This window comes from Rana temporaria, chromosome 6, assembly GCF_905171775.1.
Source record: "Rana temporaria chromosome 6, aRanTem1.1, whole genome shotgun sequence".
Taxonomy (NCBI): Eukaryota; Metazoa; Chordata; class Amphibia; order Anura; family Ranidae; genus Rana; species Rana temporaria.
In genome coordinates, this window is record NC_053494.1 from 86,527,932 (window position 1) to 86,546,240 (window position 18,309).

Here is an 18,309-nt window from a genome sequence, read left to right on the forward strand (position 1 = left end):
TACCCGGAAGTAGGGAAACCCCCACATATTTGGCACAAGGCTCCCATATAGCCTCAAATAGCTGAGATGTGTTTAGAATGGAACTAACCATTTTCTCCTGAGTCATTACCCAAGAAATCTTCTTTTTGGCTGCCATAATGGAGACTCTCGGTTGTTTCCAAGCCCCTGCCAGAGTGGTTTTTGCGCCTAAAAGCATAAAGGTTATCAATTTTTGCATGTGTTTAGAGGCTTGAGGGATCCTTGTCCCAAGTAGTGCTACTTGTGGGTTCTTTTCCACTGGAACACCTGTAACTTTTCTGATGAGATTAAAGATCTTATTCCAAAACCCTCTGATTTTAGGACAATCCCACCAAATATGCAGCATGGTGCCCTGGGCTTGACAATCACGAAAACATAGCGGAGAAGCTGTTGGGAACATAGACGCCAGCCTACTAGGAACTAGATACCATCTCATCAGTACCTTCAGATTGGACTCTATCAAAGATACGTTAAGTAATGCTTTATAAGCTCTCGTTCCTACCTTATGCCATTCGTCCAGGCTCCAGGTCTCCTGCAGATCTCTCTCCCAAGCCTCCATGTATGAAAATTTGGAAGAAACTTCTGATAGTGATGCATATATTATGGAAATTCCTCCCTTGCACTCATCCATTTGGTAGCACCAACGCTCAAATCTAGTAAAGACTGGGGGAGAGGGTTTATCCCTCCAAAATAACTTTACAAAGTGAAAAATTTGAGAGTACCGCAATTTCTCAGATTCCGGTAGATCCCAATTTCTTATGCAATGCTCCATAGAGAGCGGGCCAGTGGTTAAAAGGAAATCCCCTATCCTATAGATTCCTTTGTCTAACCACCATTGGAATGCTTTGGCGTCCATTCCTGGCGTAAACTGGGGATTATGGAAAATGTGTTAAGGGACTAGCCTCCGATATCAGAGAGGGAAGACGTCTCAGATCATCCCACAACTTAAATGATTGGGATAACGCAGGAGACATAGCTGGCCTTGATTTTTGTGATAACCATAATAGACTTTCCAGTGGAAGATTAGGGACGGCCAAACTCTCGATATCAATCCAATCAGGTTTTTCGCTTTTTGAAAAGAGAGGATAGTTGGGCTAACCTAGCCGCTTGATAATATCTGAATAAGTTCGGAAGCCCGAGACCCCCCCTGTGTTTTGGGCCCATAAAGGACATTTTGGGCCAGTCTATATCCCTTACCCGCCCAAATGAATTTAAGAATTTTGCCTTGGAATGATTTCAGTTGATCTTTTTTAATAGGTATCGGAAGGGATCTGAATAGGTAGAGCAGCCTGGGTAAAAGTCATCTTAATTGAGTTAATTTTACCTAACCATGAAATTTTATGTCGAGCCCATGTCTGAAGGTCTAATTCAAGTTTGCGAAACATAGGGGGAAAGTTTGCCTGGTACAGTTGTTCAATTTTGGGAGTTAGGTTTATTCCTAAGTAACGTATAGATAATTCGGCCCATTTGAAATCAAATCGAGGTTGCAGACGTTCGACTATGGAGGTTCGAGTGGATATATTAAGTGCCTGAGATTTATTCATATTGACGCGTAGCCCTGAAATATTCCCGAAAAGACTCGAGTAAGTTACATAAATTGGGTAGAGACGTAGTCGGGGATGAGATAAAAAGGAGGAGATTATCTGCAAATAATGCGCATTTGTGAACTTGGGGTCCACAAGATACCCCTTTTATATCCGGCTCAGATCGGATAGCGATAGCTAATGTTTCAATTGCTATGGCAAAGACCAAGGGGGACAGGGGGCAGCCCTGTCTCGTACCTCTGGCAATAATAATGGGATCAGAAAAATATCCCTGCAATTTAACCCTTGCCCTGGGCTCAGAATACAAGGACCTCAGAAGCCCTCGAAAATTCTCTCCAAAACCCCAACTCCGCAGCACCTCAAATAGATACTGCCAAGACAAGGAGTCGAAGGCCTTCTGAAGGTCCAATGACAGGAGGAGCCCCTCCTGAGGAGGACCCCCATCCCATCCCGACTGGAGCAATGATATAATGTCCACTGCTCGCCTCACCTGGTCTGGACCCTGTGTCCCTGGGATGAAGCCGACCTGATCTTTATGAATATAAAGGTGAATAAAAGAATTTAACCTATTAGCAAGAATTTTGGTCATTATTTTCAAATCATTGTTGATTAAAGAAATGGGCCTATAGTTTTCTACTTGTTCGAGATCTTTGTCTGGTTTGGGTATAACTGAAATAAAAGCCTCATTCAGGTGAGAATGCAGGGCCTCACCCCCTCGCATTGAATTGAAAAATTTAGTGAGATGAGGAACTAAGGTTTCTGCAAAAGTTTTATAATATGGGGCCGAGAGGCCATCCGGTCCGGGAGCAGATCGACCCTGTAGGTTTTTGATCACCCCCATGGTTTCTTCCACTGAAATTGGGGCCTCCATCAAATCGACATGGTTCTCATGTAAATTCGGAATAGGTAGATGATCCAAAAAGGACTTAATATCTAATTGTTTGGCTGTACCAGTCTTCTGGTAGAGGGTAGAATAGATAGTCTGGAATTCTTGTAAAATGCGCTTAGGGTTAAGGGTCGTGGTCCCATCTCGTGTTCTAATTGTAGGGAGTGCAAATGTGCGGAATCTCGGAGAGAGCTGATTGGCTAAAAATGTGTTCATTTTATCCTTGTGTAAATAGAATCTTGCATTGCTCCAGTTTAAGGACTTTTCAGCACTAACTGTGAGTGATAAATTCAAAGCTAATCTAGCAGCGTCAAGCTGTGCGACCTGAACCTTTGTCTGGTCTTTTTTATGCTTTCTACATAAGGACCTAAAATCCTTTTCCAATTTAGCTACCTCCGCCTTTTTTTCCTTTTTTCGTTTAGAGGCTATCTGAATTATTTTACCGCGGATGGTAGCTTTGTGAGCCGCCCAAAGCATCTCAGCCGAGATTCCATCAACATTATTTAATATAAAGTATTCTTTTAAGGCCTTGTTAATTTCCAAACTACGGAAGGATCGTTAAGGAGGGATTCATTTAATTTCCAATGAGATTTGTGGGGATCCAAAAGTTGTGTTTGTATAGAGCAAACAACCATGGAGTGATCTGAGAGAGGCGTGTCTTTTATGGTAGCTTTAGTAACTGAGGGGATATGTCTAGTGGAAATGAGTATATGATCAATCCTGGAATACGATTTATGTGGGTTTGAAAAATGGGTATAATCCCTTTTAGTTGGATTAAGTTCCCTCCAAATGTCTACCAGATTTTGTTGATATTAGTTTTGCTATGTGAGAGCTGGCTCTAACTGGGCGTGTCAGTCGTGTTGCTAAGGGTTTAGATTTATCTAAACTTTGGTCAAAAGCTATATTGGAGTCACCTCCACACACTATTGTCCCCTCTAGGAGAGGTTCCAGAGTGGCAAACATGGCCTGAAAAAATTTCGTCTGACCTCTATTAGGGGCATAGTATCAGATGAAGGAGAACAATTGATCATTCAACTCTCCCTTGACCAGGAGAAATCTGCCATCTGGGTCCCTATGTATCAAAAGAGAATTGAATTTGCATGTCTTTGCAAAAAGGATTGCCACCCCTCTAGTCTTGTCCTCAGCGTTCGCTAAAAAAAATTGGGGAAATTGAGTATGAATAAAGGAGGGAGCGTAACTTGTTGGAAAATGGGTCTCCTGCAAAAGGACTACCGATATTTGCTGGGAGTGGTAAGATTGCAATACCTTCCTTCTCTTAACAGGTGAGTTCAGTCCCTGAACATTATGTGAGGATATTCTCAAAGTGATAGGAGGTGAGTTATTTGGTGTAGCCATTGTGGGAAAAAAAAGATGAGATGATCATATCACTTACCCAAAATGGAGAGAGGCTTGGGAGAGACGAGCGAGAGCTATATACTGGACCTGGACCCAAGGCATGACAAAATCGACTTGGTATGAGCAATCTGGCAATCAAGAAAAATAAGTTAGAATAGAGAAAGAGAGAAGGAAGAAAAGAGAGTAAGAAATAACATTTCGTGAAGTGAATTAAACTAGACCAACGAAAGTGGGAGGGAGAAAAGTCCATCCCACCTCCGTTATTCAGGAAACTAATGTAGCCCAAAACCCGGGCTACTAGACCAGCCCCCGACAGTGAAAAATCCACCGTCCTGGAGTGATCGGAGGCATAATGCATCTGCCTCAACCCCAACCAACCCTTAGAGCGAACAGGCAAATTAAACAACGGCGGAATACGCTCTAATCGAAAACTATAACATTTCATGTAATAATATACGGATCACGGTTAATGCGATCAAATTAACAACAGTGTAAATCTATCATATCTGAAAGGCACCAGACATTTAACAATACTTTCCTCTTGTCTATTTAAAGAGCTGCATGTAACCTATATACCACTGAATACCCGCATTAAAGAACCATTCTTTCTTCCCCTGTGTTTTTTTTCTTCCTTTTTTTTATTTTCATTTTTTTTCCCTCCCCCCTTTACCTTTCCCCTCTCCCTCTCTCATATAAACACATACACATATGTATATGAATACATCCATAAATATGCACACTCATATACCTATACCTACACCCACACATCCATGACCCATTTTCAATGCCCTGTCTGAGGGAAGGAGGTTCTCGCCTAAGATTTGATGGTACATGGTCTTGTCCATCGTCCCTTTGATCTGGTGATGTCCTGTCCCCTTAGCAGAACCCCCTCAAAGCATAATATTTTTCCACCTCTGTTTGACAGTGGGGATGGTGTTCTTGGGGTCATAGGCAGCAGTTCTCCTCCCAGACCGCAACACTTTCACCCAGTTCGCCTTTGAATCATTTAGATATTCATTAGCTAATGTCTGACCAGCCTGTACACGTGACTTCTTGAGCAGGGGGTCCTTGCGGACACTGCAGGGTTTCAGGCAGGGTGGATAAAAATCGATGCGTGTTTTATTTTTATTTTTTTATTGGGGTTTTTTTTGGAGGGGGGGGGGGGGGGGGTTTATCAAATTTATTTTAATAAAATGCTTTTGGAGTAAAAATCTACAGATATAGTTTTCCATTTAAAGGAACACTAAAGGTACAATTTTTTTTTTTTTTTTAAATAACATACATGTTATACTTACCTCCACTGTGCAGATCGTTTTGCAGAGAGTGACCCGGATCCGTGTCTTCTGGGGTCCCTCGGCGGCTGTCTCGGCTCCTCCTCGCAAAAGCTTTCCACGTTCATGCGAGCTCCCTCGCATGGTGGAAAGCTTTTGCGAGCGCGCTCCCGTGATACAGCAGCGGCCATAGCCGCCCACTGTATCACTCGGCCCCGCCCCCCGGCGCGCCATCCGCTGTGATTGACAGCAGCGCCAGCCAATGGCTGCGCTGCTATCAATCCACCCAGCCTAGCCAATCAACGGCCAGGCTGGGAACCGAGCAGGATGACAAGCACGCGCCCGGGACTTTCGAACGGTGAGGTAAGTAAAACGGGGGCTGGGGGGGGGGGGGGGGGCGGTGCTGTCAGATGTTTTTTTACCTTAATGCATAGCATGCATTAAGGTAAAAAAACTTTTACCTTTACAACTCCTTTAAGAAAAATTTAGTTTATTCAGCATGAAATGGAGCTTGGTTATGTAGCAGGAGACTGTATATTCTGCAATATTTGCCTTTTCGGTTAACTCATTCAATGAATCAAAGCTCTGCAAGCTGAGAACATGCACCGCATTGATGCATTCACACAATTTCACAGTAACAATGAGATTAAAACAAAGTTTAGGAATATTCCCTTCATACTCTTGTTATGTACACGGCAAACTATGATTGAATCGGTTCGGCTATTGCTGTTTTACTAACCTGACCGCTTATTCTAAATAGGAAACCATTTTTTTTTTGCAAATATTTTAGATTCCAACTACCAGCAAGAAAATGAGTCCTTACATTTAAAGAACACCTGTCATTTCAGATCCATCATAGCAGCGTCTGTTAACGGCATCCACTCACCTGCTGCAGCCACGTCCCTCACATTGTGTCACTGCCACTTCACCAGCCGTCCCATTAAAGTGAATAGGACTGTTGGTGAGTCAACAGCGGGTCAGAGGAGCCGCTGCAGGACAGATGAGTTGCTCTTTTAAAAATTATCATTTAAATCAAGCCTTTTTACTAGTGATTTAAATCAAATCCACCCTGGTTTGTCCTTCACAGGGTAGTGTTACCAATTCGTTTTCTTGGTGACTATGGTCCCAACTGCCTTGAGATCATTGACAAGATTCTCCCGTGTAGTTCTGGTCCAATACCTCACTGTTCTCATGATCGCTGAAACTCCACCAAGTGAGATCTTGCATGAAGCCCCAGACTGAGGGAGATTAACATAATATTGTGTTGCTTCCATTTGCGAATAATCACACCAACTGTCACCCTCTCACCGAGCTGCTTGCCGATGGTCTTGTTGCCTATTCCATCCTTGTGCTGGTCTACAATCTTGTCCCTGGCATTCTTGGACAGCTCTTAGGTCTTGGCCATGGTAGAGAGACTGGAATCTGCTTCTGTGAACAGGTGTCTTTTATACAGGTAACAAGCTGAGATTAGGAGCACTCCCTTTAACCACTTAAAAACAGGAAGGATTTGCCCCCTTGATGACCAGGCCATTTTTTTGCGATATGTCACTAAATCTCTTTAACTGACAATTGTGCAGTCATGCGATACTGAACCCAAACGATCAGAGCTAAAAATGGCTCTGGATTACTGTATAAATGTTACTGGCGTGGAAGGTGTTAACACTAGGTGACGGAGGTAACACTAGGTGGGGAGGCAACAAGGGGGGGGGGGGGGAATAAGGAAGAAATTGGAGGTAAAGACAATTCACATTGAAATAAAGAACTGAATAGGCGATAAGAGTACAGAAGATGATATTTAGAATGGCAAAATGAGATGGTATAAAAATGTGAAAATTATAATGTGAATATGAAAATTATAAAAAATAAAAATGCAAATTAATCTTGCGTTTATTTTTTTAAATGCGCTTTTTCTGGATATTTTTGTTCTTTCTCGCTGTTAAAATAAACCTACTATTAAAATGGGACCACTTATTTTGTCAGTGGGTAAACGTACAAAGTCAGCAGGGGATCAAATACTTTTTTCCCCTCTCTGTACAGGGGAGTGCAAGCAGATATATAACACTTTAGGTAGTAGGACTTTTTTCATCAAGTGGATTCTACCCATAACACCCAGTGACAAACTTGGGTATTTTGTTTAATTACAGCAAATAGGTTCAAGAGACTGTAGTCCTGACTAGAATGGGGAAACCTTTGCCCCTAGATACTGTATAGAAGCCACTCTTACTAGAGGTAGATCGCTATCCAGTACATTATTAAAAAAAGCTACTGAGATAATAAGACCATCTTGAGGGAGTCTATTCTACATTTTCACAGCTTACACCTGTCTGTATTTGGAGATGAAATCTCTTTTCCTCTAGACGTAAAGTGTGCCCCCTTGTCTTCTGTGATGACCTTAACTCAACACCAAGTTCACTATATGGACCCCTTATGTATTTGTACATGTTGATCATATCCCCCCTCAATCTCTTCTAAAGAGGAAATAGATTCAGTTCCTCTAATCTTTCCTCATAGCTGAGCTCCTCCACGCCTCTTATCAGTTTGGTTGCCCTTCTCTGCACTTTCTCCAGTTCCCCCATATCCTTTTTGTTAAACGTTGCCCAAAACTGGACTGCATATTCCAGATGAGGCTTTACGAATTGTACAGGGGCAAAAATTTTTTTTTTTTTTATAGTGCCTCATAAGTGGGTGCATGCAGGATAATAAACCTATATCTAGTGCTTTCTACATATAGAGAGATAATTGTCCAAATTTTCATTATATTCCATATAAGCAATCTAAAACCGATCTCTTATCAATATACTGGTGCAGGGTGTCCTATCTGCTCACCTCAAGTGCACCCCAATAAAAATATCAAGGTCATACAGGCTTGGGCTCCTTTCACACTGACTGGCTGATCAGGTACGCCTGTCTGTTTTTCATGTGCACGTGATCTGCCCATCCATAGCTCTCTATGGAATGGCAGATGTGTCCACTGACACCTGCTGGCATCTGATTTAGGCCCCCAAAAACAGATGGATGGGTATCGGTTCCCCCTTTCTCCTGGTGGATCAGATGAGTCGAATGGAAATACAGGCAGTCCCTTTCCATCCAACCGCCCCATAGACGAGCTGGGTGTGTCCGTGTCCACTCTGCATAGTGGAGTCTGCCCCGTCTGCAAGGAGCTTTATGTATTTTATTCCAGTATCTTCCAGTGCTTCGTTATAAACGCATGTGTATGCAAGACCACCAGAGAACCTACATCACACTCAATGTGACTTCTCGTCATCCTCTTATGATCTCTCTCTGCAATGTGAGTATAATATAGTTCATTATATTTGGTTACCCATCTCCCTAAATACAGAGCGCACTAGCACTTTTTGCATGTACTCCCTTCACTGAGGGAGGTGAGCACATACATTGCTTACAGTGTAATGAAGCACTGACAGATTTTAGAATAAATTGCGCAAGTCTGTATGACCTTGACAATTTTATTGGGGTTCAATTTAAAGCGGATGTGCCACTAAAAAAATATATTAAAAGCCAGCAGCTACAAATACTGCAGCTGCTGACTTTTAATATAAGGACACTTACCTGTCCTGGAGTCCAGCGCCGATCGCAGCAGATGACGAGCCGATCGCTCGTCACACTGCTGCTCCCCCCTCCATCCACGGTGAGGGAACCAGGAAGTGAAGCGCTCCGGCTTCACTGCCCGGTTCCCTACGGCGCATGCGCGAGTCGCGCTGCGCCCGCCGATTGGCTCCCGCTGTGTGCTGGGAGCCGAGTGTTCCCAGCATACAACGGGGGACGGACAGGAAGCAAGGAAAAAAACCCGTCTTTTGCCCGTATCGTAGGGCCGGAAGTGGGTGCAGATACCTGTCTGTAGACAGGTATCTGCACCCCCCTCCCCCTGAAAGGTGTCAAATGTGACACCGGAGGGGGGGAGGGTGCCGATCAGCGCGACTTCACTTTAGAGTGGAGATCCGCTATAAAGAGGGTTAGGACACCCTGTAGCAGTATATTGATGAGAGATCTGTTTTAGGCAGCTTATATGGCATAATATAATGTGCGTTTGTTTAATTTTGATGCTTTTCTCCCTATATACAGATGTGCTTATTTTGCATGTACCTACTTTGGAGAGGGAGATCATAAGAGGACGTAGAGATGCCTCGAGTGTGGTGGCGGTTTTCTGGTGGTCTTATTTACACATGTGTTTGACCTTGATGAAAATTGAGGTCCACTGAGGAAGGTTAGCACAAATTGTAAACAAGCGCTGGAAGAATCTAGAATATACACACTTTTGATATTGGGGAATCAACTTTTTTTTTGCCTTCTTTATCTTAATTCATTATGTGCTACCTCCATATATGAAATTTTTTAATTTATTCAAAAGCACAATACTTTGAGCCAAAATAACAAGTATCAGGTTGTTTTAGAATTGTATATTTACTTGCCTGAAAGATGTCTGTTGCCCTTATAAGTAGTTGGCTTCCTGCACTGTAAGTTTGTGCTAAAAATCTGAAAAAAAGATATCAAAATACAATCTGTGGGTTGTTTACTTCTTGTAATGTTACTGTTTTCAGATACCAGTTGGCGATCAGAAGCAACGTTTCAATTCTCAGTGGAACGTTTTAGTCGCCTTAGTGAATCTGTGCTGAGTCCTCCTTGCTTTGTCCGGAATCTCCCATGGAAAATAATGGTGATGCCACGATTCTACCCTGACAGACCACATCAAAAAAGTGTGGGATTTTTTCTTCAGTGCAATGCAGAATCTGACTCAACGTATGTACATTTTAATTGACAACTTTCACTTAATGCGCTATTCCTGCTTGTATAGTTGTAAGGGGAGACGAATGTTACTGTATATTGTATGGGATGCTGCAGAAAACTTCTTCCTTTCTACTGTGCATGTTTTATAACTTTTTGGATGTCAGTCTTTTACCTGACTATTCATCCAGATCCTAATTGGTACTGGCTGAATTCAGGGTATCTCTAAAAATCTGCCTTGTATTGTTAACCCCTGGAATACAAGGGTTAAATGTTCGTCTAGGGCAGGTTACATTTCTCTGATTCTTCAGGGATGTGGGTGGGCCCTCGGTATCCTTTCACAAAATATAGGACTGCTGATGCTTAATTGTTTGCGTCCTTGAGGTAAAGATAAAGTGAAACCGAGAGGATGAAGTCTAAGATGTCGAAGAATAAGGCAAGTTTATTGTAACCCCACCTTAGACAAAATAAGCCGTTTAAAGCGGTATTTACCCCAAAAGGAAACCTTTTATTATATTGCAGATTCCAATTCTTAGATGCAATGGCTGCATTTTTAATGCTCTTTTGGGACCATTGTCATTTATACAGCGATGAGTGCTATAAAAATGCACTGATTACTGTGCAAATGACACTGGCAGGCAAGGGGTAACACTAAGGGACGATCAAAATGTTAAGTGTGTTCCCACTGGGGGGGGAGAGACTGACTAGAGGAAATGAGAGATTGTGGCTCACAGCTATTAGGAACTCTCAATCTGTCTCTCCTCACAGAAGTGATTTGTGTGTTTACCCACACACGTCCCTGTTCTGCCTCTCGTGCCCGCGATCGCTCACGGGCAGCGGTCATCGCGGCCACCGGTCACGAGCATCGGCACCCCCGTAATGTAGCGGGCGCACGCAACTGCTACCCCGCTTAATGGGACCGACGTATAGCTATGACAGTTTGCGGGGTCTTGCCGACCTGCTGCAGTATGACTGTGGCTGGTCGGCAAGTGGTTCAAGGGACATTTTGGGGACTTTTTCCACAACACTCCAAGCACATTACTATCCAACTAAGGATCAGACACTCGTTTAAAGACCACGCATGCACAGTGTTTGATATCTTCCTCCCTGACTCGGCCATTGTGGATACAAAAGTAAACGTCACTGCACATGCATGGTATTTGAATGAGCTGGTGCACAATACCTTCAGTGTTGGCAATGTACTTGTAAACATGCTGCCATTTAGGCGGTGTGGTCACCTACCCATAAATGCACACATGTATGGAATGACAAAGGGGAAAATAAGTGTGAGATAGATATAGATATCTATCTAATATCTATATTAACCACTTGACCACCGCCCCATGTCAAAAAGACATCCTGTTTTTAAAGTTGAATATCTCGATAACGGCAGCAGCTGCTGCCACAACCGAAATATTCATCTTTTCAGGGGGCGGTGGTGTACACGATAACGGCGGTCTCCGCGGCGGATTCGCCGCAAGATCGCCGTTATCGGTGGCGGGAGAGGGCCCCCCCTCCCGCCGCTCTCCCGCGCCCTCCGCCGCTTACCGGAGCCGTCGGTAGCGGCGGAGGGGATCGGATGTGTCCGGCAGCTGAGCGGGGACGGGACTGAAGGAGAAATCTCCTTCACCCGTCCTCATAGCTCTGCTGGGCGGAAGTGACGTCAAAACGTCAGTCCCGCCCAGCCTCTTAAAGAAACATTTTTTTTTTTGTCATTTGAAAAAATTCCTTTTTTTTTTTTTTTTTTTGCATTTAAGTCTAATTATGAGATCTGAGGTCTTTTTGACCCCAGATCTCATATTTAAGAGGACCTGTCATGCTTTTTTCTATTACAAGGGATGTTTACATTCCTTGTAATAGGAATAAAAGTGATCAATTTTTTTTATTTTTTTATTTCAGTGTTAAAAAATTATAAAACTAAATAAAAATAAGAAAACCCCCAAAATTTTTTTTAAAGCGCCCCATCCCGACGAGCTCGCGCGCAGAAGCAAACGCATGCGCGAGTAGCGCCGCGATCGTTAGAGTGAGAGCAATAATTCTAGCCCTAGACCTACTCTGCAACTTAAAAAATGCAACCTGTAGAATTTTTTAAACGTCGCCTATCGAGATTTTTAAGGGTAAAAGTTTGACGCCATGCCACGATCGGGCGCAATTTTTAAGCGTGACATGATTGGTATCATTTTACTCGGCGTAACATTATCTTTCACAATATATAAAAAAATTGGGCAAAATGTATTGTTGTCTTATTTTTTAATTCAAAAAAATGATTTTTATCCAAAAAAAGTGCGCTTGTAAGACCGCTGCGCAAATACGGTGTGACAAAAAGTATTGCAATGACTGCCATTTTATTCCCTAGGATGTCTGCTAAAAAAAAATATATAATGTTTGGGGGTTCTGATTAATTTTCTAGCAAAAAAATAGTGATTTTCACATGGAGAGAAGTGCCAGAATTAACCCGGTGGGCAAGTGGTTAATGTTTGTTTCAGGACAGCACCCAAGATATTATGGCTCCTCCAAAAGGAATCGCCCCATCATCCAAAGCTTTAACAGGAGGACTTCACGCAGCTTTCTTCAGTTTTTTTTTTTATTTCCTCCAGTCGGTAGGAACACCTGTGATGGGAGCCAGGATCTCTCAGGTATGTCCTGGGAGACCAGAGGTTCTTGCCTGAAAATCCATTTTGTGCCGGGGCAACGGCGATGAAGGCTTGAAGCTATTCTGGTGGCTGAGAAGAGCTCAGGTCCTGTGCAGTGCTTAGGAAGGGGCAGCACTTCCGGGTCAGGCGCGCATCAACGTTTCCAGCCGCAGTGGGAGATAGAGCAGGGTCACCTGGTGCCTTTTTAAAGTTCCGGTTTGGCGCAGCTGCGGTTTTTAATTCCGGGAATCAGCAATTCCTTTAACAGCCGGGCTGGATGACAGGCTGGATAATATAGAACCTGTAGCCCGGCCATCGAGCGTGAGCAGGCCTTAGCTACACGCTGGGTTGGCCACGACATGCCCCGTCATCCGGGGCACACATGACCGAGGCATTGCACCAAACCAATTTATTCTAAACATACTCTCCCAGGGGTATATGATCGAATTCTCGGAAGAACCTCCAAAAAGATTCTTGACTAATGCCCCACGGGATCCAGCCAAGGCTCTCGCCACAAAGTCCCTAATCCAGGAACTGAGATCCCAGAGAGTCATTGTTCCAGTCCCTTCAAGGGTTCTACTCGCACGTGTTCCTCATTCAGAAACCCTCAGGAAAGTGTTTTTGTCTCATCCCAAATCTCAAGATGCTAAATCGATGGGTAGAACAGTAAATCTCAAGCAGAGCTTTTCAGTGCCTAACAGGAAGTATTCTAAGATGGGCAGAGCTCCATATTTAATCCTTGTCTGCGGTTCATCTACAAGGGACTCTAAACAGGGTAGCGGGCTTCCTCAGCAGAAACCAGATGTACGAGGCAGCGATTGAACCAGGAAATCTTCCATATGATCGTCAAGAAACGGGGGTGGCCAAAAGTAGATCTTTTTGTGAATCGGGAAAATGCACGTGTCTCTCTTCTCCCTGAGCAGAACCGAGCTATCTCTGGGGTTAGATGCTCTGGCGCATAGCTGCAATTTCCTGCTTTCCCTTTCCCCCTTTTCAGCTTATCCCTCATGTCATAAGGAAAATCCAGAAGGAGCATATGACGGTAATCCTCATTGGGTGCAATTCAAACTGCATTGGCACCTTCTGTTGAGGTAAGACCTGCTGATACAAGATTCATTACTTCATCAGGAAGTAGCAAAGCTAAATCTCACAGCTTGGCTTCTGATGAGCAGCTCCTAAGGAAGAAGGGGTTTTCGGTTAAATTGGTTGCTACCCTCCCTATCTAGCAGAAAGTGTTACCAGAAAAATTCATTCCAAAGTTTGGAAAGGTTTCAACTCCTGGTGCACTGCATCCAGCTGGTCCTTAAAAAGATATTTTTCTTATCGTCCATGGACGGAAACGGCTCCTTAAATCTTGACAAGTGGGTTCTGTTCCCTGTTTACAGGAGAGGACTAGCAGAAACATGTTAAATAGTTAAATACATGTTACATTAACAGAGTTGAACAGCCCCGCCCAGGGAGAAATTTTATTTTGCTTTTTCTTGAATAATCTTCTTTCAACTGTCGGCTGAGACTGGCTGGATATTATAGATCCTTGTAGTCTACTCAGTCCGACCAGCAAGCGTGGACACACCTTGGCAAAGAGGCTGGGTCTGCCACGCCATACCCCATGACTCCTGGGGGGGCCGGTGAGCTTTGCTCCGAGGTTGGTACGGCTGGGCATTCCTGGGGTTCGGGCCCTCCCTTCCCTGCTCCTTTTTTCCCTTGCTGCATTGCTAACATTGCCACTGTCAGGGGGGAGGGGGCCTTCCTGAGGGGACTGTTATCTGCCCTGTGTGTTTTCTTTTTTGTATTGGGCTTTCCTGTGAGGTAAAAAGCCCTGTGATGAGCACAGATGTTTATGATTATACTTAAGCGAGTAGTTAGACGCTGACTGATTGGTGACACCTGTAAAGGTTTTGCTTTTTATGCTGTATCTGTGTCTTATCCTTAAATAAAATATCCTAGGAGGCTTTTCCTGTTTAAACACGGTTCCCTGCAACAGTTACCTCACGGTTATTTTCCTCTCACAGGCAGCGCTGTGCAGTCTCCTCCTGAGGGAGTCCCCTGGTTACCCCTGGTCGGTGCAGCAAGTGGGTGAGAGGCCCTGAATAGGGCTCTGGGAGCTTTTGTCTATTTGTAAGGACAGGTGTGCATAATATAATACACACTATGTAAATATTTATTAATGTTTGGAGTCATTATCTGGGTCCTTCCCCCACATGCAGCAGGTGTTGGCACCTGGAATACCCACAGAGTTTTATTGTTGGTCCTGGACACATTTGTGCCAGGGTGGGGGGTGGACTGCGGGCGGTAAGAGTGCCCCCTTCCCCCCTGGGGAATGCTCTGTTATGAAGCCATGGACCAGGTACCTAGTGTAAAAAAAAAATGCAGAATAAGGCATTTATAGGTGCGCTTTTTACTGCTGCAAGTGACTCTCCTAAGCTGCATAGCGCAGCTGGGTTTCCGCCGAGGGCTCGGTCTTTTTTGGATCACACAAATCAGACCGCTGTGTAGGTTTGGTTTCCTTCTGTGCCCTTCTTTGATAATTTCTGAGATGCGGAATGAGAAAAGCCGCTGAGGGCTTTTGTAGTCCCTCACCGCCGGGCGGGAACCCCCGCTTATATGGATCTGACGGATCTTCTATCAGAAGTACTGACCCGTTCCATGTTTACCATGCTGGGGTCTGGCTTGCGGCCTATTGTGGCCACTACTCGGAGTCTGTCGGCGCTGGCGCCATTTTTTGGGAGGTTTTTCAATTACATTGAAAACTCCCATTGGCGGCTTTTTTGTCGTAGCCGCGCTATGGCGCAGCTTACATTGCGCCGGCCATTTTCCTGTGGCCGCGTTCTGAGCGCGACCCCATCTTGAAGTAGTCCTGACCCCTAGTGCTGTATACAACTCATGGAATGAGCATTTTGCACCAGACAGTGGAGGAGCACCGACTCTCTCCTGAGGTTATTAGGCTGGCGGACCAGCTGGTCCAGGGCCTCATATAGGTGTCTGATGCTTCATTGTATGCTGCGCCCTTGTTATCCAGGGCTTCTGTTTCAGAATGGTTTTATGCACACGGTTGTGTAGTGCCTAACTCCATTACTTGGCAGCAAGAGAGTCATTGGTTCGAATCTAGACACATACGCTAATCTGCCTGGAGCTTGCACGCTCCCTGTGTCTGCGTGGGTTTCCTCCGGCTACTCCGGTTTCCTCCAAAGGCATGTGTGCATACACCTACATAATATACATATACACTATGTGTGTTTATTATTTAGGGGCAACCCTCCCAGGCCATCAAAGGCCCAGCTGGGGGACTAATCCGTCCCTGGGTGCGTAAGCCGATCACGCCGGCACCCAAATCCTGCCAATGTATGTAGCCTTCCCTCCCTGTCTCTAGGTGGGCGGGGCGGCTTGCAGGTTCACAATTCGGTGAAACCTCCCTGCTTTCCGACCAGTGGGTCTGCAAGGTGGTCTCTTCAGAGTACTAGATGGGGTTTCCTCCTATCTCGGCCCCTCGGTCTGCCTTGGGCAGTGTGGGATTTGCCAAGCTGCGGGGCAATTTTACCTTTCCTGCAGGACGAGAGTTTTGGGGGTTTCTATGGGCCTCAGGCTCTAAATACCTTTTGTGAACGTCGGGTAGTTCCGCATGGAATCCATTTGTTCGGTGGTAGCTGCGCTCCATCCGGGGGATGCTCTGACGTCCTCGGTCATCAGGGACGCATACATGCATGTCCCGTTTTGCGCATGTCAGTGTTTTTTTCTGTGCTTCGTGATGTGAGAGGGTCGCTGTCAGCCTGTGGCCCTCCCTTTTGATCTGGCGTCGGCACCATGGGTTTTCAGCTAGGAGCTCACACTTTTCCTAACTTTGTTGGGACAGCGAGGCTTTGCCTCATTGGCTACTTGGACGACTTTCTTCTGCGAGCAGCTTCTGTCTCCGACCTAGTGGATGGGTTATTCCCATTCAGACCCTCCGAAGATTCGGGTGGGTGTTAAACGTTTAGGCCAGAAGGTGTAGCTCAGTGGCAGCAAGCCTGCCCTCCATGTGTGCGACCCAGGGTTCAAATCCTGGGCATGCTAGGTTCCGACTCAGCGTTGGAGTATCTAGTGTTGATCCGGACTCCTCGGTGGCAAAGGTCCTTCTTCCCCTGGAGAAATTGCAGACTTCAGTCTGCGGTGAAGGTATTGGCATCACGCAATCGGTCTTCTCTCCGGGCGCCTGCTGATTCGGGCCCTGTGGGTAGCCTCCTCCTGGTTTTCTAGGGGAAATACTGTCCAGGTGGTAAACATCTCGTCTCTGAAATCATTAGATTCCGGTGCGCCACCTAGTCAGTCTCTCTGGGTTGGTGACAGAGATCCCCGACTCTTCGGACCGGGAAGTTGTTTCTTCCTTCCAGTGGTCGGTGTTTACGACGAATGCCAGCTCACGGGTTGTGAACCGGGGGGGTTCACAAAACTGGGGTGTCCAGTCGACCCTGTGTCGCTGGACTTGCGTGGACCTACGGCCGCACCTCCCTGGATGTGTCTGGTCTCGGTAGCTACCCAGGGTCGGGCCTGGCTAGTGCCTGGGTGGGAGACCGCCTGGGAATACCAGGTGCTGTCTGTTCATTGTCCTATTTTAGGCGATCAGGCTATGTTTCTCCTCGTGGTCGACCGATCTGGTTTCAGCCGGACAACGCCACTGTATACTGGCAGGCGGACTACTGGAGTTGCCAAATGCTGGACCAGGGCGACTGGTCTTTGTGCTTGGGGTGTTTCGGCTCCCTTGCAGGAGGTGAGCCTCACAGGGCATGGATCTACTGGCCGCTCGTCTCCGCCGCAAGGGTCTCAAAGTTAGTGGCCAGGTCTAGTGATCTGGTACAGACACGTCAGTCACGCTGGTGGCCCTGTGGGGTCTGTATCGGCGACTTTTTGCCGTCCCTCCATGGTAGTTGCTTCCTCGGCCGCTCCACAGAGTGGAGGCTGAGGAGATCCTGATGATTCTAATCGCTCCAGATTGACCTTGGCGTCCTTGGTACGCCGATATCGGGTGCCTGGTAGTGGAGGTACCCTGGCGTTTGCCAGGGCAGGAGGTTACTCTGTCTCGAGGTCCCATACTTCCTCCTGTTGTACAGTCACTGACTTGCTCAACATGGTTATTGGAAGCCAGACTTTAGGTGACCGGGGTCTGTCTGACTCGGTCATCTCAACAATGCTGAGGGCACCGTAGTCTTCTTCTTCCGGAGGATCTACCGTCGCACCTCTCTTGGTGCAAAGGGATGGAGTGGCGTCCACGGACGTACTCTGTGTCCAGGCTCCCGTTTTTTTTTAAAAAAAAGCTTGGAGTGGATCTAAAAATTGCTTAAAGCACCGTTTAGGGGCAGATTTCAGCCTTGGCTGTGTTCTTTCAGTGGCCTTTTTGCGGCCCGTTCCCTGGTGGGTCCCCTTTTTTGTGTGCAGGGGGTTTGTCATATACTTTCCCCCCTTGGCCCATTTCTTCCCCCATGAGTTTTGACTCTGGTGCTCTCGGTTCTTCAGGAACCTTCCTTTGGAAACCTCAGATTTTCTCTTGACACTGTCAGAAGGTGGCCCCTTTAGTGGCCTTTACCTCTGTTAGAGGGGTTTCTCAGTTGGCGGTCTTGTCTTGCAAGCCGCCATGCTTGATCCTCCATAAGGATTAGGTGATGGTGTGCCTGCGACCTTCTCTTCTTCCGAAGGAGGTTTCGGCCTTTCATACTTTAGGCGTGGTTTGCGCTTTGCGGGTATACCAGCCTACTACGGCTCCGTTTCGGAGCTTCTGACTCTTTTGTGTAGGTGTCTGGTCCACAAAAGGGCCTGGCGGTCTCGTCGACCACCATTTTTTGGTGGATCAGGCAGGCCGTCATACAGGCCTATGCTCCTAAGGGGCG

The 18,309-nt window shown here is 45.8% G+C and overlaps 1 protein-coding gene across 2 annotated transcripts in view; it reads left to right on the forward strand.

Annotated features, from left to right (window-relative positions):
• USP7 (ubiquitin specific peptidase 7) overlaps positions 1 to 18,309 on the forward strand; it is a 507,717-nt gene that overhangs the window by 94,197 nt on the left and 395,211 nt on the right. For both annotated transcript variants that reach the window (XM_040356967.1, XM_040356966.1), the window contains exon 3: positions 9,635 to 9,833. In XM_040356967.1, the coding sequence (XP_040212901.1) occupies positions 9,635 to 9,833 (199 nt within the window). The remainder of the gene's footprint in view (positions 1 to 9,634; positions 9,834 to 18,309) is intronic.